The sequence below is a fragment of the Sabethes cyaneus genome, chromosome 3 (genome assembly GCF_943734655.1).
Source record: "Sabethes cyaneus chromosome 3, idSabCyanKW18_F2, whole genome shotgun sequence".
NCBI classification, from domain to species: Eukaryota; Metazoa; Arthropoda; class Insecta; order Diptera; family Culicidae; genus Sabethes; species Sabethes cyaneus.
In genome coordinates, this window is record NC_071355.1 from 209,762,175 (window position 1) to 209,784,954 (window position 22,780).

At 42.2% G+C, this 22,780-nt stretch overlaps 1 protein-coding gene across 1 annotated transcript; it reads right to left on the reverse strand.

Annotated features, from left to right (window-relative positions):
• Positions 1-34: 34 nt before the first annotated feature.
• On the reverse strand, positions 35-21,941 carry LOC128742112 (inactive hydroxysteroid dehydrogenase-like protein 1). Its single transcript, XM_053838330.1, has 5 exons — positions 20,920-21,941; positions 20,561-20,794; positions 9,987-10,207; positions 9,451-9,546; positions 35-484 (listed from the first exon to the last, which is right to left on the reverse strand). The coding sequence occupies exons 1-5, from the start codon at positions 21,089-21,091 to the stop codon at positions 233-235; spliced, it is 975 nt and encodes a 324-aa protein (XP_053694305.1). The 5' UTR covers positions 21,092-21,941; the 3' UTR covers positions 35-232.
• Between the last annotated feature and the right edge of the window lie 839 nt (positions 21,942-22,780).

Here is a 22,780-nt window from a genome sequence, read left to right on the forward strand (position 1 = left end):
TCTAGTTAAACAAAGATGTCGCTTATTTCGAATTATTTTACTAGCAGAACTGGTAACGAAAGGTAACTAAAAGCAAATAAGTCTTATGCTAATTTCCACAAAAACTGTACGATAACAAGCCGTGGAATGACTATGCTGTATGCTCTATGTAACCAGCATATCGGTATCTACGCTTAGCTTTACGGAAATGCAATTATAGAATGTTAGCTCGCCCCTTGTTGACTGCGCAGCTTCATTTCACTTTAGCCGGGGATTGCTGCTGTTGCTGAAAGTACTCCTCCCGGAATCGTTTGTTCATAATACCGCCAACAGTTGTCCGAATCCATTCTGGTGCTAGACCCATTACACAATACTGGATACCATGGGACCAGTAGCCGGTGGTTTGTTTTGTCTTGCCCAACGTAAAGACGGCACACTTTGCGTACGATTTCGCACTCGGGATGAAGATTCCGCCGGCCATCACGGTGTCAGAGAAGCTGTTCATCTGTAAGAAGGTAAGTAAGTAATGTTTTTATCAGTAACGTATTTAAAAATTCTTTCATAATATTGTTTTAGTTTCCATTTATTTAAAAAATGATTCCCATTTTTCTAGAGTTCACAAATCGACAGTGATCTTAATGGCGAACTATTCATTTTTGAAGATTCGTTCTACATAATTTCAAAATTTGCAAAAGTGCAAACTGTTAACACTATATTTTTTAAGCTTACAGATAACTAAAATCAATATCCTTGAACAAGTCAACAGAGACCAGTTGACCTTAGGATACAGTTAATTAAAAAAAAGCTCTAAATCATTCAAAACCGGCGAACCGGCCGTGACAACATAAGAACATAAAAATTAGCAGCTAGGCTTTGTGTGAGAGCTGGAAGAAGTAGCTTTCAGTACCTACAGCTCAGAGATTGTTTCGCTCAGCAGGGGTGATAAACAAAGGTATTAATTTAATATGTCAGCAAACCTTCTAAGTAAGTGCATATTACTTTCCGTTTCTTGTTGCCATTAGATGTCATCAGGTGTCTGTTTGGGCCGGTATCTTATTACCGGTTGGCGGACGGTGTGCATTATCGTTTCGACGAGTCACGCTATCCGTCCGCCACGTCCCGCGGTCGCCCAAGCTCAACATTTTATGTATTTCTGCCGGCCGGCCAGTGCAAAAGTGCAGTGCCGAACTGCACACGCAGACGCACATGGTTATTCCGCTGATTAACATCTGGTTCCACTCCGTTAAGTTGCATTGAAATCTTATTGAGACCTTTTCAGCCTATTGGTTTGCTTCACGTGAATCCCTCATGCTGCGTGCGGTCGGTTTAGGTTGACATTTTTGCGCAAGCCGCCATGCAAAGTGCTTATAGCACGCTGACTTCATTTATATTGTGACTTATTTTCAGTGCAGTTCAAAATATAGCCTTGCTAATTTTGCCTACAACTTTTGTTTCTAACTGGAACTGGGAAAATTATTTAAGATTTGATGTTTTTACATAATTTACTGTGGTAATCACTCTGTTGCCCACATTACTAATACTAGTGGTAAGAATGTCCCAACGGGAGTCGAGCGATTCTGATATGATTTAAAATTATTAAGCTTAATTGCGCAAAATAATTAAACAGCATGTGTCGTACTCCAGTTAACAATAAACTTACGGAGGGGAAAGATTCATCTGCTCACACTATTTTTTCAATGTCCTAGTCCTGGAATTCGATGTGAACGTGACTGAGAACCAATCAGTCGTCGGTGCCTGTTGCATAAATGGTGTTGACATTCTCTTGCAAGTCGCTCTTCTAATAAAGGCGGAACTGACAGCCAGTTCACTTCTTTCGTGCAGAAAAGATCACATTTTGGTGGACTTTGGGAGCGTTTGCTGCGCTCAGTAAAAACTGTACATTGAGCTATGTTATCGGAAAGTCATTCAATATTTTGCGTACAATTTTGTGTGAAGTAATGAACTTGATTAAAAGCAGACCGTTGACCCACACCTTCTAAGTCATAGCATGCACACTTATGAACCCAAGCCCAAGCCCAAGCCCAAGCCCAAGCCCAAGCATAAGCATAAGCATAGGATACCGCCCGTGTGCTGCTACTCCGTTATTGACCAGGACCGATGAAAATTGCAAAATGATGGCTGGAAAGAGCATACTTGGGACAGCACGCTATTCCTCATTGTGCAACCTTATCAGGTCCCTGCATGCTGATCAATACCGACGCCGGCCACGTCCGAATGCGGGTCCTGGTGGGATGGGAAGGAATGTTAGTCCAATACTTGTTGCTACTAAAGACCAGGGAATCCTCTGCATCTTCACAAGTATTTCGGGAAAGGAATTGTTGTTAGTAGATGGGGGGAGTTATATAAGACTAACCTGACTATTCAAAAATTTTCTGGTAAAGCCAGTAATTACGAAAATTGAGATACCTTTAAAAAATACCTTTTAATAAATTTAATATAATGCCATTGGTGCTCATATACAACCATAATTTGATAATTTATATCTAAAAATATTATGCACATGCGAGATTTAAAATGACTCGAAAACCTCGTGACAAATTTGAATTTATTATACCTGAAAACAAAAATCAGGCATAATGAAACAAGCCAATATAGTTCCTAAGTTGATAAGCATTTCCTCCTATCAACGCTAATATGCAGAGATATAGCGCCCTACACGCTTCCAAGCCCAAGCCCAAGCCCAAGCCCACAAACCCAAGCCCAAGCTTAAGCCCTAGCCCTAGTATATCATACGTCAAAGTCCTAGTTTTATCGCCAATTAAGGGGGCATAGTACTTTTTCAGTTTAAAAAAATCGAAATTTTTTTTATTGATTATTTCGAAAGATTAACATTTTGACCATACGTGCTTCAAGTCATTTCGATGAATTCCAAAAATTGACATAGTTACAGCTATTTGTACCGCGCATGTCTGGAGCGATTACACAGCGAATAAAAACTTCAACGTCGTTTATCTCGAAACCAGGTTTTGAAAGTCGGTACCATAAATATCTCAAGAACGGCTCAAGCAATTCTCATGATTCTTTTTTTGTTTTAAAGCCAACAAAATTATCTAGTGTTTGACCCATCCTTTTTTTGATATTACAATTTTTGTATTTTTTAGAAATGTTTAAAGTCAATTTTTTCGACTAAAAACGTTACTTTTATGTTTGAATGTCCGTCATTTTGTTATGCGTTCGAATTTTAAAAAAAGGATGGGTCAAACACGAGATAATTTAATATAGTTGCATGTCGTTTTGGAATTTTTCAAATCGGATAAGCCCCCCAGCGCCAATCCATGGTACCGTAAATCATGTTTTTTTCGAATGATCATGTTCAAGGAGCCGTAGGGGAGAGGGGAAGAGGTTCACATTTGCAAACAAAATTGTAAATATTAGTATAAAGCACAATGTTTTGAATGCAAAAAACCCGAATCGATTCGCTTTTCGCGTTATCGAGAAAAAAATATTTGAAATAAGGCAAAAAATATGGTGTAAAAAGTACTATGCCCCCTTAAATTGGTTAAATTCTGACTTAAATTTGCTTTTGACTGGCAACAGTCAACAGCATACACATCATGGGCGTAGCGACGAGGGGGGGGGAGTTTGGGGGTTCAAACCCCAGAAGAAAATTTGTTCCACACTTTCAAGCTTGAAATTTCACAGCAATCAGCAGGACCCGACAACGTCACTTTCAACTGCAAATCGTCACTCGACAATGAAGCAATCAAGTTTCGGTTGCAGCAGAAGCAACACCGCTTCGCTTCAAACCTGGCTTCAATCAGTGTCAGTAAAACGGGTTTCACTTCAGCATGACTATAGGTTTTAAAGTTTCATTTTCAGTTTTCTATCAAATATTTAGTAGAAGTATAATAACTTTTAAGGCAAATGAATTGAATTTGAGTAACATTTCCTACGTATGTCCACGCATGTAATATTTCATTTTCGTGCCTGACTTTCAGTTGTCGTCACTTGGAACAGTCACCAACTTGTTCAATAAATGAAACCAGTCGCTTCATGTATGACGCGAAGATGAAAGAAAGTCAGCTTCATTTATTTGTTTCGACACTGCCGGATCCTGGTTTAGAGCACAAGAAAATTTACAGGGCTGGTTGTACGATCCTTGCCATCGTCAGCAGCTTAGAGTCGGGATGGGTCGTGCTGTTTTAAGCTTCATTCAACTTGATTTTGGGTTACTCGTCGCCCATTTCGCAGGCGTTTCTGAAGTTGTAGTTTTTTCTATTAAAAAAATAAAAATTGTCGGTTAGACTCGGTCAAGCCATATCGCACGTTGAGTCCCTCTGTTCCTAGTGCCGGTCGTTTTCCTTACGACGTATCCTGTTCACCGTACCTTACCGACTATCGCCAAATCCGTTAGTAGTCTCCTCAAGTAGTGTCTTTTGATTCATGCACCTGCGTCACTCTTCACTTCCAGCTTGTACTCCGCCAAATATCGTCCGCAAGAGCGTGTATGTCGTCAGTGCGCATTGTTTAATCCCTAAAAACTCCCTAATCCTTAATTTTAAGCTCAATCCTCCTGGCCTCTGCTATCAGTCTAGCGCAAAGGGCCTGCGCCATGATAATACTTCTGGCTTTAATATCAAAGCGCATAGCTTGCGTAGTTTGCTACAATTATTGAAAATCAAACTTCTTGGTTGGATATCTGCTTGTCGAGTTACCCCCTCAAGAGCGACCTTGAAAAGCATGCAGGATAAGTTGTCAGATTGTTTTGACCCTGGCCGCGTCTCGAAGAGACTCGATCCAATGGACTCTTACAGCCTCTCCCAGCCGAGATTCGAACACACATGCCTCGATGCCAACTTAGAGGTAAAATTTCTCTTATTTCACTTATATTATTTCAATTCTATTTTTTTTGTCAAATGAAGAAGACTCAATTTCAACCTAAATAGCTTTTAACTGAAAATAATTCTCCATTTCTTGAATAAACTGCATAAGTTCGATATTCGATTTTTTTTGTAAACCCCCACCCCCCAAGAAATTTTTCTGGCTACGCCCCTGGTACACATCGTTGAAATTTCTACATTCCATAATAGCGTCATTGCCTACCACTGCCACTGTGCCCAGACGATAAAATTTGAGACCGTCAGCGTATAATAGTTTCGGAGGTTTCGATTTATTGCAAAGATCGTTGATGAAAAGAACGAACAACAACGGTCCCAAGACTCTGCCTTGAGGAACAGCGGACTGAATCTGGAACGGTCTAGAGTCCCGTCAGATACGACAGGATCTATTCTGTCAACCATTCAGGTAGACTTTTCTAAACCTTTTAACCGCTGAAGTGTTCAGAGCCTTGTCAAAAACGTTTTTCGATATTGTCCACCATAGTCGATACAGAGCTCAGCAAGTTTCTAGTGGTCGAACGTTTTTCATTGATAGAACGAATCCTGCACCATACTTTATTTATTTATTTATTTTATTTGTTTATTTATTTGTACATCAACAGGCCTTATGGTCCAAATGATAGTTTAACCTAAAAACTACGCGCTATTGAAAAAAAGCGATTTTTCAGCACGTTACGGCTGACGTCAAATTCGAAGCTGGAGTAAAAGCGGTTAAAGTGGCGTTGGAGACCGGTAATCGTGCTGAAGTTGCTGTAGTTAGTCCGTCGATTCGGCACGTGTAAAAAGTGGCTATTGCGTAATGTACGACTCCGGACGTGAATATCAAGGTTTTCAAATATATACGGACAACCCACCCGTGAGGTCAATAAATCGGAGACAATTGTTGCTCTATTTACATCGCGACGAACATGAAGGGGGTCTAGGTCGATGAGCCTACAGCGTTGTTCGTAGCTTGGCAGCTGGAAAGGATTATTCCACGGAAGTCTCCGAAGAGCAAAACGAATGAATCTCCGCTGCACTGACTCGATTCGGCTAACTCCATTTTGATAGTATGGACTTTTTAATAGTATGGACAAGATTGGAGCGGACTAATGCAGACTTTCAAGGACCTATGCCAGACAGCTAAGAATAAAGATCTCACGGTAGATCTCTACTTTATTGAACGAACCAGATTTATAAATTGGTATGATTAAAACAGCAGATTAGTTGGGAAGTGCTTCTCGCCAACAGAATGATTGAACCGTATAGGGTATGTTACTGCTTCGTCGTAATTGCATATTCCCGTCCTATCCAAGACAAATTATTAAAAATATCAGCATTTTTATGACACACAATGCAAAACTAGTTATTCCCTAATATTTTAGTGTGTTGTCTATCATTCGCGATCAATCAAAATGAGCTGAGATCTATTTAAATGCTTTTTATCATTAAAGAAGTCCTACCAGCCAATGTTCCTATGTATTTTCGTGCGACGAAGGAGAAAATGTCGACTAATCGTTTTAATTTCCGTCATTCATAAATGAAAATAACTCATGCAAGGCATTGTCATTATTCTACAGCCAGCCTGACCTGATCTGAGGAAATCCTGACCTGCAGAAATTTTGCAGAATAACATTTGTCATGCCGTCCTACACAAATATTGTTGTGATTTTTAATTCGGACGATGAAAAATTTTGATGGACGGATTTCAAAACGGTAAGGCTAACAAGCGGTGGAGGCTTCCAAGCGGTGCTTGGAAAAATTATCCAAGTATTGCCCTTAGAGAGAACCTGGCCAAATACCGACGAGCTAGGAACCAGTTGACCACTATCCTGAGGAGGAAAAAGCGCCAAAAGGAGTACAGATATCGTGAAGAATTAGAGCAACTATTCCGAGCTAATGACATGCGCAAGTTTTATGAGAAGGTGAACCAAACTCGGAAGGGCTACATACCAAAACCAGACATGTGTAGGGACGTGGGAGGGAATCTAGTTACAAACGAGCGCGAGGTGGTCGACAGATGGAAGCAGTTCTTTTATGAATACCTCAATGGCGAAGCCGCAGAAGGAGGCGTAACGGAAATTAACCTAGGAGCGCCCAGGGAAGATACCCAGCTAGCACCAACTCGTATATCAATATATGAAAACTATCGTAAATATCTCCTAACAAACTCGAAATCGTAACTAAAGCTGGATAAAGTGGGATCAAGTTGATTTTTCGTCGTATATAATGATAATGACTGACATACATACGATTTTCAGCACAAAATCGTAGAGTAGTACGGAGCGACTCGCGCTTAATCGGATATTATCGTATATAAATACTTATATAGTCGTAACGCTCAAAATTATTCGTAATCACGTATATCGCCTCCAAAATAGTACGGATATGCCAATTTTGCGCATGAAATACGATTTATTTATCATGTATATCTGTACGTAATGCTGATTTTTACCTTTTTTATACATATGAAAATGCTAGCTGGGTAGTAATGTCCTAGCACCTGATCTCCTAGTAGTCAAACGAGAAATCGGACTGCTGAAGACCAATAAAGCCGCTGGGAAGGACCACCTACCGGCAGAGCTTTACAGGCATGACGGAGAAGCGCTAGCAAAAGCTCTACACTGGGTTATTTCGAGGATTTGGGAGGAGGAAAAACTATCGGATGAATGGATGGAAGGTGTGGTTTGTCCCATCTACAAAAAGGGTGATCGGCTAGACTGCTGCAACTATCGTGGTATTACGCTGGTTAATGCCGCCTACAAGGTACTCTCCCAGATCCTGTTACGCCGGTTGTCATCGATAGCATAAGGTTTCGTAGGGAATTATCAGGCGGGTTTCATGGGGGCTCGCGCAACTACGGACCACATTTTTACTATCCGACAGATCTTGCAGAAATGTCGGGAGTACAACGTGCCCACGCATCGCTACTTTATTGATTTCAAAGCAGCATACGATATAGTCGATCGAGACAGGCTATGGCAGATAATGCACGAACACGATTTTCCGGACAAACTGACGCGACTGATCAGAGCTACATTGGATCGGGTGATGTGTTTCGTACGCTTCTCTGGGACACTCTCGAGTCCCTTTGAGACGCGGCGAGGGTTGAGACAAGGTGACGGTTTATCCTGCATGCTGTTCAACATCGCACTTGAGGGGGTGATCCGACGAGCGGGCATCGAAACGAGAGGCACGATTTTTACCAAGGGAAGCCAACTTCTAGGCTTTGCAGATGACTTTGATATCATCGCCAGGAACTTTGCGACGGCGGAGGCAATTTACGCCAAACTGAAAGCGGGGTCTAGGAGAATTGGGCTAAAAATAAATGCGTCAAAGACCATGAAAGGAAGAGGCTCAAAGGAAACAAACGCGCGCCTGCCTCGGACGGTAACCGTTGACGGCGACGAACTAGAAGTGGTAGAGGAGTTCGTGTATTTGGGATCGCTGGTGACCGCGGACAACAACAATAGTAAGGAGATCCAGCGGCGCATCCAAGCGGGAAATCGGGCCTACTTTTCCCTTCGCCGGACGAAGCTAATAATGTACAAAACTCTTATTAGACCGGTAGTTCTTCATGGACTTGAAGCCGTGACGCTGCTCACGGAGGACATACGTGCCCTTTCCGTGTTTGAGCGGAAAGTGCTGCGGACGATATTTGGCGGAGTACAAACTGCAAGCGGAGAGTGGCGGAGGCGTATGAATCACGAGCTACAGGCACTGCTTGGGGAGACTCCCATCGAACATCTAGCGAAAGTTAGCAGGGTACGGTGAGCCGGACACGTCGTAAGGATGCCGGACGACAGTGCAACGAAAATAGTCCTCTTCAACAACCCTACCGGCACCAGGAACAGGGGGGCCCAACGTGCACGATGGCTCGACCAGGTCGAAAGCGATTTGCGACTTCTGAGATGACTAGGAAATTGGCGACGAGTGACCCAAGACCGAGTTGAATGGAGACGAGTGCTTGAAGCAGCACGAGCCACCCCGGCTCTATGCTGCTGTTGAAGAAGAAGAAGAAGAAGTGTTAGTAATTGGTATAATGGCTTCAATACATAATATAGTCAGATATTGTGGAATGCCAAACCAGCCAGATATATGAAGGATAGGTTATGGTGACGGGACGTGACGGTTAGAGGTCAGACAGCTGAATATATCTTTTGGTAAAGAATTTTCTCGAAGATGAATCAATTACAACCAATTACGGGCTTAAATAACTTGAAATGGCAACAAGCGTCACAGAAGAGTGCCAAAGGACAAAACGTGACTGAATGAGGCTTAATTGGCTAGCGGTTCACAGTAATTTCAATTTGAAAACGTAAAAGGCTCAATAATGCAGCAGCTGCTTCACTAAAATCCCACTCGAAGCAGACCTCCTACTCAGAACGCGCTAGCTTTTCAGTGGGGGCAGTTGTTGCATTCCCAAAGCGCAACTGCAGATCTGCATTCTAGAGATCACAATCACTTTTAAACCGTTAAACGAGTTTGCCGGCCAAGGCGTGAGACGGATCAATTTTCGTACGGCATTTAATTCAACACCGACACCCAGCTAAGTATACAATATTCTGGTAGGTACCTTGTACTAGAGAGGTGTTACTTGACCCCGAACAGGTTCGGAAAGGTTGCTACTTACCTTGGTGGTCACAAACAGCGGACTGACCAGTTGACACGTTATGCCGAACGGTTCCAGCTCGTGCTGCATCGCTAGGGTGAAGTTATGCATGTAAGCCTTTATGTGGAACGGTAGGAGTGCCGGTACGTGAAAGAAAAAGAAGAAGAGATAAACGCACAGAGTGCGCTTGTTAGTTGCAGTTTAAAGGTATTTTAACATTGAAAATTTGCGGTAAGAAAACTGGTTTTTTGCCTATCCGTTAACATTATTATGCGTCGAAGTGGTACTACAGGTTTACCGGCAAACGAAGATGATGCTTATATTACAATCTTGAATGGTATACCATTCAGAATCCAGTTAACTGTTTTTACAATCTTTTTTTTATGAATGACCATGGAGTGTCCGATGAGGATCTTTGCTCAATATATAAGAGAAGTAATCGCCGTAGTTATGAATCGTTTATGCGATTTCTTGTGATTTATTTTGACTAATAAAAGCTTGAATATTGATGCGGTTGGTTGGAAACATTCTATTTGCGCAACACCGTGGTAACTAACCTTGGAAGCTGCATAGACCGTCATGTATGGCAGCGGTTGCAGCTCACTACCGGAGGAGATATTCACGATTGCACCCTGACGGCGTTGCTTCATCTCCGGCAGCACTATCCTCGTCATTATCGTTGCGGTGGCGATGTTGATGTTGATGATGTCCCACAGTTTGTCCTCGGGTGCATTCTCCAGATCATCCGGAAAGTCCACATTCGTACCGACGTTGTTAACTGCCATGTTTAGCCGGAACAATACAACAATGAAAAAAATGAAGTAAGAAAATGAAAACAAACTGCAAACAATCAGCCTTACGAAATTGCTATTAAGGTTGAGAGCTGCTCGGCTGAGCAGCTCCGTGATGATGGCTTTCATTTGATGAGTGTATTGTGTAGTTTAAATGAATAGTAAAACAGTTCATCTTCAATAATTACTATGTTCAACTTTAAATAAAGAGCAATTTCGCCTTTGTCTGTTGCTTCCCCATTTCTTCTCGTCGTAGGTAATACGATGCGGACAATTAATTTATATTTTTAGTCATTATATAACAATATTACATCGTATACAACAATTATTTGGTTCCGAACGTATTTCAAACACGGATATTGTATTCTGATTGTAGATACCTATCCGTATGAAAGCAATACAATTACATACAAAAGATGCAATTTGATAATCTCAAATACCTAGAAAAATCTAAAAAATCTAATGAGAACGGTAATTAATAAAGTTTCGTTCGTTATGGTATACAAACCCCTTTCAGTCTGCAAAACAAGAAATTCGAAAGGAGAGATTTTCTCAAACAGTCAACTGATTTTCATGGAATTGAAAATAAATTTGACTCTTTCGGGGGGCCTGTGTCCAGAGTGGTCGTGGATTCGAATTTTAGTGGAATCAGGTCATTCGATGTTAAGTGATTTTAGCATGGGTTTATTCTATACTACTGCATTCTGCATTTACTAACAATGAAGCCTCTCATTCCCATCATTCCGCTCCTCCGGTACCTTTCTTGTATTCCAAAGTCCAACCACTAGCCAGCGACGACAAGTGTCCATCTTTTCTAGTCCCATTTTAATGAGCTTAGCAGCGATTCTATCTTTCCCAGTCAATTTATTGTTCTTTAGGCCCTTAACTTCGGCTATCGTTGGGGCCCTTGGTGTAAGAGGTGACGTTTGTCGCATCGTCGAAATTTCTTTTACCGCTGCTATGATTCCCCGTCTGGGCGCCATTCGGGTGTTCGTCGAAGCGCTACTTGCACCATGCGGCCACCTCATGAGCGTTTGTTAAAATACTGCCATTCTTATTCCAAAACAATTCGGCTCGCCGCACAATGCCTTTCTGCGCTAAGTTTCTAATAGAACTTTTCCGTTTCCTGAGAACGATATAGCTGCTCCTGCTCTTCCAGGCAGCGCATGTTTGTCCTGAAGATTTGGTTATGTTGCATTCACTTCTGTCCGTGCCTTTTCCGTCCTGACAAGTGGTACTGTTATCTTTGCCGCCAGCGCAGGGTTCTCCACATCCAACATCCTCCTACTATCCATCCATCCTCACCACTATACTACTAATGACTGTTTTGATGGTACTCCAACCATGGTCCTCGAGATGTACTTCAACCAGATCGTTTCAACAGCGCAGATTTGAGTGAGTGCGCGTAGTTTACGGACATCGCTGCTTTAGCCACATGAGATTTAACCGATGCTGGTGACGGTACCGTATATCGTTCACAACGGAGAGTTTTGGGTGTATTTTAATCATCACTAGGGGACCGTGCAATAATTACGTAAGGCCTTTTTCCTCATTTTTGAACCCCCCCTCCCCCCTATATAAGATTTTGTAAGATTTTGGCCAATCCCCCCTCCCCCCCGTACAAATTCTTAGTAAGATTTTTTGAAACATCAAAATTCAAGTTTTATTTAAAAAGATAGACATTGAAAGAATATTGAAACAGTCAACAAAGTTCAAACAAGTTCATAAAAACCAAAGTTCAAACAAATTCATAAAAAATCAAATAATATCAATTATCTATTGTAAATCCCTTAATCCCCTCACGAACAGAACGTATTTCAGCATTGAGGTTGTCAATAAATGTTGGTGTATGCTCAGAAACTCACTAGCGTGCACTTAATTCGCATTGATCCAATCTAAATCGTCTGAGGCGACTTCTTTGCCTCTTCTAGATGACACGCGACATGGTCTCATGTTGGAATTGGCACTGCGTTGCGTCTAATGTACAGATCTGTAATGACCGCGGTTTCCTTTGAAGCAAAATACTGACCCCACTCTGGCCACATACGGCAGGCAAGATATTTGGGAACAGAAGAACAAGATATCCCAAGAAACATTTTTGTTGTATAGTAGGTTATCAAGTACTTGTTCCATTGGTACAGCTATACATTAATTGTGTAAGCTACTTTTAAACAAAAATATTTCTCGTGATATCATAAGGGATTACGGCTGCCTTGCGGGATTGAGATAGGAAATTGCAACGAAATATGTTGGAATGTTTCCGGGCAATCTGTAGAAACGAATTTGGTGAATTTCACTTCGTTCTGCATAAATAGTATGAGCGCCAAAGCGCAAGTGGATACAGTTTATACTGATTTGAAGGCCGCTTTTGATACCGTTAATCATACTATTCTTTTAAGCAAGTTGGAGAAACTTGGGTGTACCACAAGATTGTGCAGATGGTTGGAAACTTATCTTACGGATAGGCAACTCTTCGTACAGCTTGGCAACTGCCGGTCTACCGCGTTTACAAATGGTTCTGGTGTGCCACAGGGTAGCAATTTGGGACCATTGCTATTCTGTATCTACATAAATGATGCAGCGTTACTACTCAATGAAGATGGGAGGTTTTTCTTCGCTGATGATCTGAAAATCTATCTTGAAGTCAGAAGAATCGATTACGAAATTTCCGGATCAAAATTGAATAGGGTAGAACAGGTGAAGGACCTTGGAGTATTACTTGACGAGAAACTCACCATGAAGTCCCACATTTGTGCCATCAAGTCCAATCGTAGTCTTGGGTTCATATTTAAGATTGCTGGTGAATTCAATGACCCGATCTGCTTCAAAGCTCTCTATTGCTCTATTGTACGGTCAACGCTGGAATTTGCGAGCATCGTTTGGAACCCGCACGAGTATATCTGGTCCGCCAGACTGGAAAACGTACAGCGAAAATTTGTTTGACATGCACTTCGTCACCTTCCGTGGAGGGATCAGCAAAACTTAACACCGTACGAAGACCGCTGTCGTCTGTTGGGTTTAAGCACGCTAAGTCGACGTAGAGAGGTTTCGCAATCGTTGTTTGGCTGCAAGCTTTTAACTGGCGAATATGATGCACCGGACATCCTTTCGCAAATCGGACTCTACGCACCTTCAAGAGTCTTACGACCCAGAATGATTCTACAGGAAGAATCCTATTCAACGCAATATGCTGCCAACTCTCCCATCGCTTCCATGATAAGACAATTCAACTGCTTTGCAATTCAACCTTTTTATTTTTGACGAACCATCACGCATTTACCGCTAACGAATTCGTGCACTTGACAAAGAAATACTAATAATTAAGTAACTTTTAAGTATTCATTTAGACCCAAATTGTCCTATGAATTATACGAATAAATTATAAATTATAAATAATAGCATAAACCGATGACATCAGAGACTCTGGAACAACTAGGCCAACTGCTGTTTCCTTGAGTGGACAAGGCTAAAATACTCAGCAGGTTGCTATGCATTTCCTTGCAGCATGAAAGATTTCGACACTTCACAACTTACCTCATCAATTTAAAAATTTTTGTAACAAATAACATAAGTTGCTATTAAAAATGTGACTTTTCCATAATTTTTTCGTGTGTGAAAATCTTACGTAAGAAATGATTAGGCCCCCCTCCCCCCCAAATAAGATTTTGTAAGATTTCGCGGAACCCCCCCTCCCCCCATAATGCCTTACGTAATTAGTGCACGGCCCCTAGGTAGTGGTCCAAGTCACTTGGATAGGATCTGACATCAATGATGTCTGAGAACTACCGACAGTCGATCTAAACGTGGTCAATCTGTGATTCTGTCTGATTTGGTGACCTCTTGCGATGTACTTGAGTAGGAATCTGTGCTGGAAGAAGGTACTACGTATGACCATGTTCTTGAAGGCGGCAAAGTCGATAAGTCTTAGGCTTATTTCGTTGGTCGACTGGTGTGTGCTGCACCCTCCGATCACCGGTTAATGTTCCTCCTCCTGGCCGACCTGTGCACTAAAATTCCCGATGACGATGTTAATGTCATGTGCGTGTAGAACTCATCCTTGTCGACATCGGTAAACAGTTCTGAGGCAAACACAGTGCACGTTGATGATATTTAGTTCTCAACTTGCACATTCGAGGATTGATTGGCCATCACTCATCTTGGCCGTTGTCGCATCTCGCCTATCACTATGAAAGCTGTACCCAGATCGTGTGTGATCGATCTGGAAGATGGTATGTTCATCTTTGTACGTACGTACCGTTGAGCCCTTCTAAAACACCTACTGCAGCGCTACGAAGTAAAATTTGCGGCTCTTAAATACGTCGGAGAGTGTAACCTATTATGTGGTATTCCTCAATGAGTTCGCGAACTCCCATTTAGGAAAGATTGCTCTAGGATTCTCTCTCACATACACACACTACACACACGCACACGCACACGCGCACACACGCACGCACACACACGCACACACACACGCACACACACGCACACACACACACGCACACACACGCACACACACGCACACACACACGCACACACACGCACACACACACACGCACACACACACACGCACACACACACACACGCACACACACACACACGCACACACACGCACACACACACACGCACACACACACACACACACACACACACACACACACACACACACACACACACACACACACACACACACACACACACACACACACACACACACACACACACACACACACACACACACACACACACACACACACACACACACACACACACACACACACACACACACACACACACACACACACACACACACACACACACACACACACACACACACACACACACACAGAGGAATCATTCGTTAATGCATCCGGTGTACCACAAGGTAGTAACCTGGATTTATTACTATTCATTCTGAAGATGTTCTGTGACGCCAGTTCATCTGATGATTCATTTAATTGTACGGACTTCTGGATAGCTTCGTAGAATTGAGCAGATGAAATTTACTTACGATTAGGATATAGATTTGCTATGGATTACGTAGGCAGCTGAAGTCCCATGGCCGGCAAATCCGTTCAAAACTCATACTATATAAAACGCTAATTCTTCCGGTGGTACTTTACGGCTACGAAGCAAAAGAGAGCGACCGACGAGCTCTTGGAGTTTTCGAGCGTAAGATCCTGCGATCAATTTTTGGCGATATATTAGATGCAGGAGTGTGACGCATGCGCTTGTACCGTGAGATATACCAAGTATACGAAGATTCGAATATCGTGAAGCTGCTAAAACACGGCAGGCTGCTATGGGCTGGCCACGTAGCAAGGCTGCCGGTTGAGAGACCAGCTAAAACAATATTTAGCAGAGAACCCGACATAGGCCGACGACTTCGAGGCAGACTATGTACTCAGTGGATGAGTGCTATTTGTGATGTCCTGCGGTTCATACCCTAACACCAACTGACTCACTATTCTCTTTTACGCGGGAAGCTGTCAACCGACGCTCGCTTTGTGTCAGTTACACGTTACCGGCAATTACCCAAATAATGGGTCATTAACACACATTACGCATTCAAGGCAAATCCTATAATATGCTATAAATACCAGGATGCCACACTATTGACGTGTATGCTAGAGCAGCGGGTGTTAGGGGCGACTGGACAGCGGTAGCTCAAGCCCGAGAAACGTACAGACGTCTTCTGAATTCGGCACGGATTCGATAAGCGGATTGTCGCCATAAAAGTAAAGTAAGTATTGCGCACAAGTTGGGACAACCCTTGAAAATGCCCCATTGAAGTGATTTTCTTATTAGCATCTTGGTCTCTACGTAGATAGAGTACGTGTGCATCTTGCTCTCAGGAGGCTGCCATGGAATGATCCCTCAAATTTACCACCGTATACCAATCGATCCAGCAAGTAACCCTCGTAGCAAAATTACTTAACGGGGAACTTGGTGCCCCATGACTGCTATCGTCATTGTGTTTTCGAGCATAGCGTCGTTACTACAGCTTGCTCTTCATCGCACCTAGTTAAAGTCTTAAAGAGTCGATAACATCTATGGTCCGAACCTTGAGCGTAGTGCTCTTCGGTACGATGAACCAGTAAGCATTTTTATCACTAGACTAAAGCGATGTTTTGTTTCTGTAATTAAGTTTATTAAAGTCAGAAGGCTGATGGAAAGGGATAAATAAATAAATAAAAAATAATAGATTCTTCGTTGACGCTCCGTATCCCTGATACACGATAGAATTCTTTCAACCTACTTCAAGCTACTTATCTATTTACCACCAGAACGTTAGTGGACTCCTAACCAAAATCGACAATTTTCTTATTGTTGTGGACTTCGATATAATCATATTAAGGGAAACTTGACTTGAAGAGAAGATTCACTAGTTAAAGTTGTTCGGAGGAAGTGCCATTTCCATATCTAGATGCGATCGTAATCGGCAGAACAGCAGAAAATGCCGTATCAAACAAGCAATTCAGCTTATCAATAATATTTTAATTTCTGAAATCAAAAGGTTTGAAAGATTCTGGAGAAACCACGGGTCAAAGTCATCGGGGATTTACAGTAGCAACTCTTCGTTTGAAGTCGTTCGAAACGTCCAGGAAGTTTTGCTCTGTGGTCTTTGAAACACCTCGCTGCCAAACCACCAAGCAACGCTTTAACTGTCTGTAACTGGTCTCGGGTTTCAAGCCTACAACTGTCTGTCTATGTAAACAATATATTCTACGAATACAATGAAATCTTTACAGGGATCCGCTTGACGCTCCAAGCTTAAGGAAAATGGCTTATCTTTGGATTTGTTTCTGGGTGAATGTTAAGCACAGAGATCGTGAAGAATTAGAGCAACTATTCCGAGCTAATGACACGCGCAAGTTTTATGAGAAGGTGAACCAAACTCAGAAGGGCTACACACCGAAACCTGACATGTGTAGGGACGAGGGAGGGAATCTAATTACAAACGAATGCGAGGTGGTCGACAGGTGGAAGCAGTTCTTCGATGAACACCTCAATGGCGAAGTCGCAGAAGGAGGTGGAACGGAAATTAACTTAGGAGCGCCGATGGAAGATAGTAAAGTCCTAGCACCTGATCTCCAAGAAGTCAAACGAGAAATCGGGCTGCTGAAGACCAATAAAGTCGCTGGGAAGGACCGCCTACTGGCAGAGCTTTATAAACATGGCGGAGAAACGCTATCAAAGGCTCTACACTGGGTTATTTCGAGGATTTGGGAGGAGGAAAAGCTACCGGAGGAATGGATGGAAGGAGTGGTTTGTCCCATCTACAAAAAGGATGATCGGCTAGACTGCTGCAGCTACAAGGTACTCCCCCAGATCCTGTTACGCCGGCTGTCACTGATAGCACAAGGTTTCGTAGGGAATTATCAGGCGGGTTTCATGGGGGCTCGCACAACTACGGACCAAATTTTTACTATCGGACACATCTTGCAGAAATGTCGGGAGTACTTCGTGCCCACGCATCACATCTTTATTGATTTCAAAGCAGCATACGATACAGTCGATCGAGACAAGCTATGGCAGATAATGCACGAATACGGTTTTCCAGACAAACTGACGCGACTGATCAGAGCTACAATGGATCGAGTGATGTGTTTCGTACGCATCTCTGGGACACTCTCGAGTCCCTTCGAGACGCGGCGAGGGTTGAGACAAGGTGTCGGTTTATTCTGCATGCTGTTCAACATCGCTCTGGAGGGGGTGATCCGTCGAGCGGGCATCGAAACGAGAGGCACGATTTTTACCAAGAGTAGCCAACTTTCAGGCTTTGCAGATGACTTCGATATTATTGCCAGGAACTTTGCGACGGCGGAGGCAATCTACGCCAGACTGAGAGCGGAGTCTAGGAGAAGTGGGCTAAAAATTAATGCGTCGAAATTTGGTCTTCGACATGGAAGGAAAAGGCTCAAAGGAATCAAACGCGCGCCTCCCACGGACGGTAACCGTTGACGGCGACGAACTAGAAGTGATAGAGGAGTTCGTGTATTTGGGATCGCTGGTGACCGCGGACAACAACACTAGTAAGGAGATCCAGCGGCGCATCCAAGCGGGAAATCGGGCCTACTTTGCCCTTCACCGATTTTTTATTTTGTGAAACTGATGAAATTGTCGAAAGTGGTTGCTTTCGTTTCACTCTGTCAACATAGAATGAGTGAAGACGTGCAAATTCGGATCTGAAAACCGGGGTGCATACGGTCCTGCAAGCCGTTTTCGATCGCGTTTATCACGGTATCCTGCTTGCAAAGAGGAACCGGAAGTTTGCTTACCGTTTTGTAATTGACTCAATTTCAATTGCGATTGACTCAATTTCAACATATTGTAGATTGAGCGTGAGGATTGTATCCAGGTATTGACACCCATAGTAAAACGTCTCTAGCGTACCGCAAGGAAGCAGCCTAGGACCATTGATTTTATCGTTGCTAATAAATGAACTGTTAACTCTCCTTCCATATAACATTAGGTCATTTTATGCCGATAACGTGAGAATTTTCTAAATAATTAGAATCGACTCTGACTGTCCGGAACTCTAACGCCTGATAAACTCCGGCTAAAAACAAACCCATCTCTTTCAACTGCAATATTGCGGGTTTCGTATTACATCATGACTATCATATTTATGATCTCGGTGTATAGAAGGATAACGCACTAGCTTTTCATTTACACTACAAAAGTATTATCTCCAGACCCAATAAACAACTTGAATTCATGCATGAATTAAAGTGCTTTGTGCTAATAATAGCTTAATAATTTATAGTTATTTGGACTAGACTTGTCCATTTTTCCGTAAACAGCTTTTGGAATCAATTTGAAAAGAAGCTGGTGATTTGTTCAACATGAATAAGCCGTATATTAGTTTGTAGTTCATTTTCAATCAAAGCTGTTTATCCATAACCTAATACCATTTCCATAGCGAAAAATAATGGCAGCGATAAAATTTATAGTACAGCGATAAAAAGAAAGATCATTAAAACGAATCGATTCACGGACGTTGATGAAAGCCAGTTTCGTGATGAGACGGATTTTCTTCAGTTGAGTTTAAAAAAGAATCATTATTTTATCGTCGCGTTCCGAAGTCTGATCTCTGATCTGTAATGCTTTTTTCAATATTGATTCAGTCAAATTGTCAACTCAACAAACGATTGCAAAAATAAATATTTAATTGACATGCAACTTTTATTTTTGTATTGCAATGATCAACAGAAACTATGTTGAAGCAATTTGCGTGTTGCTAATATGCACACCATGAAACTAGGTATGCCGACAATTAGTTCAGTTCAGTTCAGTTGATCGTGTCGGTGATAAACATTGATTGTTTTGTCACAGCGAAGCAAGGATGGGTTGCGTTAGAGTGCAAACGTACACACCCTTTGCGCTAGTTAATGGTTTATTTTTGTTCTTTTTTTTCATTCTTTGATGAATTTTCTTAATACACTATCAGTATTTTAATTGTAGTAGCATGATGATATATTTAGTGTTCCTGCCATCGCTAGATCGACTGACTTTTTTCTTTGGAAGTTGAAATTTTATGGCTAGAACCTTAATAGGCAATCAGCTTCTAGCCCAATCAATTTTATATCTCGAGCATTGAAAACTGCGACATTTAAAATTTTATTTGAAGCACAACTTTGAATTTCATCTAGTATCAAGGTTAGTGCAAATGGCCAAAACCAGTTTTCCATTTTCGCAGTCTAACTTTAGTTCCATAGGAACATCAAGGCACCGGTTGGTTGGATATTAAGCCCACCGGACTTGTTTTGTTGAATTGGTTTTTATTACCGTTTTTTTATTATTTCATCATCGTCATTTGATCAACAGTAGAATACGAAGTTTACCTTTAACATAAAATTTATACAATCCTTTTTCTGCCTTTAAAATGGTGATCTTTGTTCTTTCAGTTTTTATTTTGGAATGTCGAGGTAAACCGGAATTAAACTTAGCAAAAAGTTATTTAACGTTTATTTTCGATTATTTTTTGTGTGTCATGAAGATAAATTTCATAAATATTCTCTTTCATAATGATATTTTCTCACCTCGGTGTTCAACTGTAGATTGACTATTAATACCAATTTTAAATTTCCTTTCCTAAAAATGGTTGAAACGCTTTTTATAAGTATCTCTCAATTTCATATATTAAATAATTAATCCAGTCATTTCTACCAAAGGTGCAGAGGTCAGGTATTTATCAAAGAACGCTTATCAGTTAGTTTAGTTTGTTTCCTTATCGGTTTTGTGATTAAAGTTTTTGCAACTCATCATTATTCTAACAATTGTGCACCCATAAGAACACCATAAAATTTAATTTATGTGACTTGAATTGCAACACTCACCCAATATTCCGACCGGAATTCCTGCCAGCTCTTGCTTGAGCTTATCGAAGACGGGTCGTCCCTGGCTGAAGTCCGCGGCGATCCACTTCGTCTTGACGTGGTAACGCTGTTCGATCTCGGAAGCTACGGCAATTAGCTTCTCGGTGGTCCGTGAGATCAACACGATATCCAAGCCACGGGCGGCCAGCTGAAATGCGTACTCTTTGCCGATTCCATCGGTGCAGCCGGTAATGACTGATGTGATCATCCGTTGGCAGCCGCAAAGGGTAATGAAACAAACACACATACGATAGGTATCATTATAAACAACTAGGAAACAAAGGCCGATCGTTTCGGTCGGCTGAAGGATCATCGCTTACCGGCCCATTTACCGAAGCGTTCCGCCAGGCTTTTATTCTCCGCTGGCACAAAGTACGGAGCTAGCACGGACAATACTATCTGAGCAAGTGATTTTAAGTTGTCGTATAGCCACGAAATCAATCCCAGGAAGCCTAGGATGGCGAGGGCGATGACGCTCGCCGAGAACAACATATTTGAACTTTTTGGTAAAATACAGCCGACCTCAGATGTAGAAACTGTAAAATCACACCAGCATCAAACAACAAAGTAGCTAACACTGGAAGTTGAACACACTTCACGTGCACTTCGCAATTCACAGCCTGGTCAATGTCAGCCGCTTGTCAGTTTCACTGCAACCCCCGTCGCGAGTCACTACAAACTTCCCCAAAACAGACGTCGTCGACGCCGGATGGTGCACTTGGAACACGCGACTAAACTATAGATGCAGTTTTAAAACTAACACAACCCCCACATCGATCGGAACGATGTTCGCGAGGCAGAGCACGGCACGGTACTGAAACTGGCTTAGCTCGCATCAGCTGGTTGAGGCTCGACGCTCGATGATGCAAATTGCCGCTAGTAACCCTATACGAGCCTATTTGTTGTTGTTGCCACGATCGCTGCTAGGAGGCCCAGTAGCTCGCAGCTTCCTCGCAGCTGAATGTTTGTTCCCCTTGTGTAACAAATCACGAATTCACTCGTCGTCGTCGTCGCTGTCGTCGCGACGCACAGTCTGTCGGCGGCAGGCGTCGGAAAAATAAAAGCGAAACTGGTTGGAATTGATGTTTGCAGAAACAACACGGCAAGCGAGCAGATGAAAACACGCTCGGCGAGGAAGGCCGCTGTTTGCGCTCCAGTGACACACTAATCTCGGCGTGATGTAATGCGTTGTCGGTATTTTTTTTCTGGTATTTCGCTTTGAGCCACTGTTTTCCGCGATCTTTACGTGAAAGTGAAAGTGAAAAAAGACAAATACTTTTCTCGAAGAAGCAGGAATTGCAGTTGCAGTAGCTGCGATTGTCTCGTAAATGCCACTTCTTCACCTAATTTGAACGTTTGACGTACTGTCAGTAAATAATGTCGAAACTGTTGTGTAAACTTTGACGTTCAGCTGTGAGCATGCGCAGAAACACGTGTTTATTGAACTTTGACTAGGGGCGCTGCTGAACGTTGCAAAGTGATACAATAATTTTGCATGTCTAATTTTTGTGTTGTGCTTTATGTCTTTTTAGTGACTGTTGCAAGATACAGAATTTACTCGGTTCGATTCTAGCGGTGAAAGATACCTGTGATGATCCCCTCGTTTTATGCGGTTGCTTATCAGCGTGGAAGTGTGGCCAGGAAAAAACGAAACTTGCTGAGTCACGTATGGTAGCTAACCCAATTCTCGACATGGGCTATAGCTATAGCTGAAAATTAAATGATTTCGCATTCGCAAATTTGATCTTGTTTTGGTCTACATAGCTGGTAAAAGCAAACACTAGGTGCTACATATCGTTATCGAAACTTGATCTTCTTTTTTTATACGGCAGACTTCGCAGCCAGCTATTAGAGTGCAGGACAATTGCAGGGCCAGTTGCTGCGATGTTGTTAGGCCAGCGTCATACCTCGAAGCCAACTAGGAGGACACAGCTGCACAGTAGTCCGAAAGGGCGAAAAGTGTAACTTTGTAAGGAAAGGTCCTAGAGATATACAATCTTCTGCAAAAACGTGTATTTGGAGTCTTTCAATAATCGCCTAGAACCGTATATTCTTGTAAAATGCAACCAACATGAGCTAAGTATAAAAAAATAATTTTTAAAGAATTTCCAAGGAAAATGGTCTATAGGTCTGCACTCGATAGAGATAGAAATGTCATTTCTTTAGCAAAGTTGTTTGCCT

Bases quoted from the DNA above. Each gene is read 5' to 3' on its own strand.
- LOC128742112 (XM_053838330.1), bottom strand. From the start codon at position 21,091: ATGTTGTTCTCGGCGAGCGTCATCGCCCTCGCCATCCTAGGCTTCCTG. The intron at 20,795-20,919 runs GTAAGCGATGAT...TGATCACATCAG, and splicing joins ACGCTTCGGTAAATGGGCCG to TCATTACCGGCTGCACCGAT. The intron at 485-9,450 runs GTAAGTAGCAAC...ACCTTCTTACAG, and splicing joins CGCTGTTTGTGACCACCAAG to ATGAACAGCTTCTCTGACAC.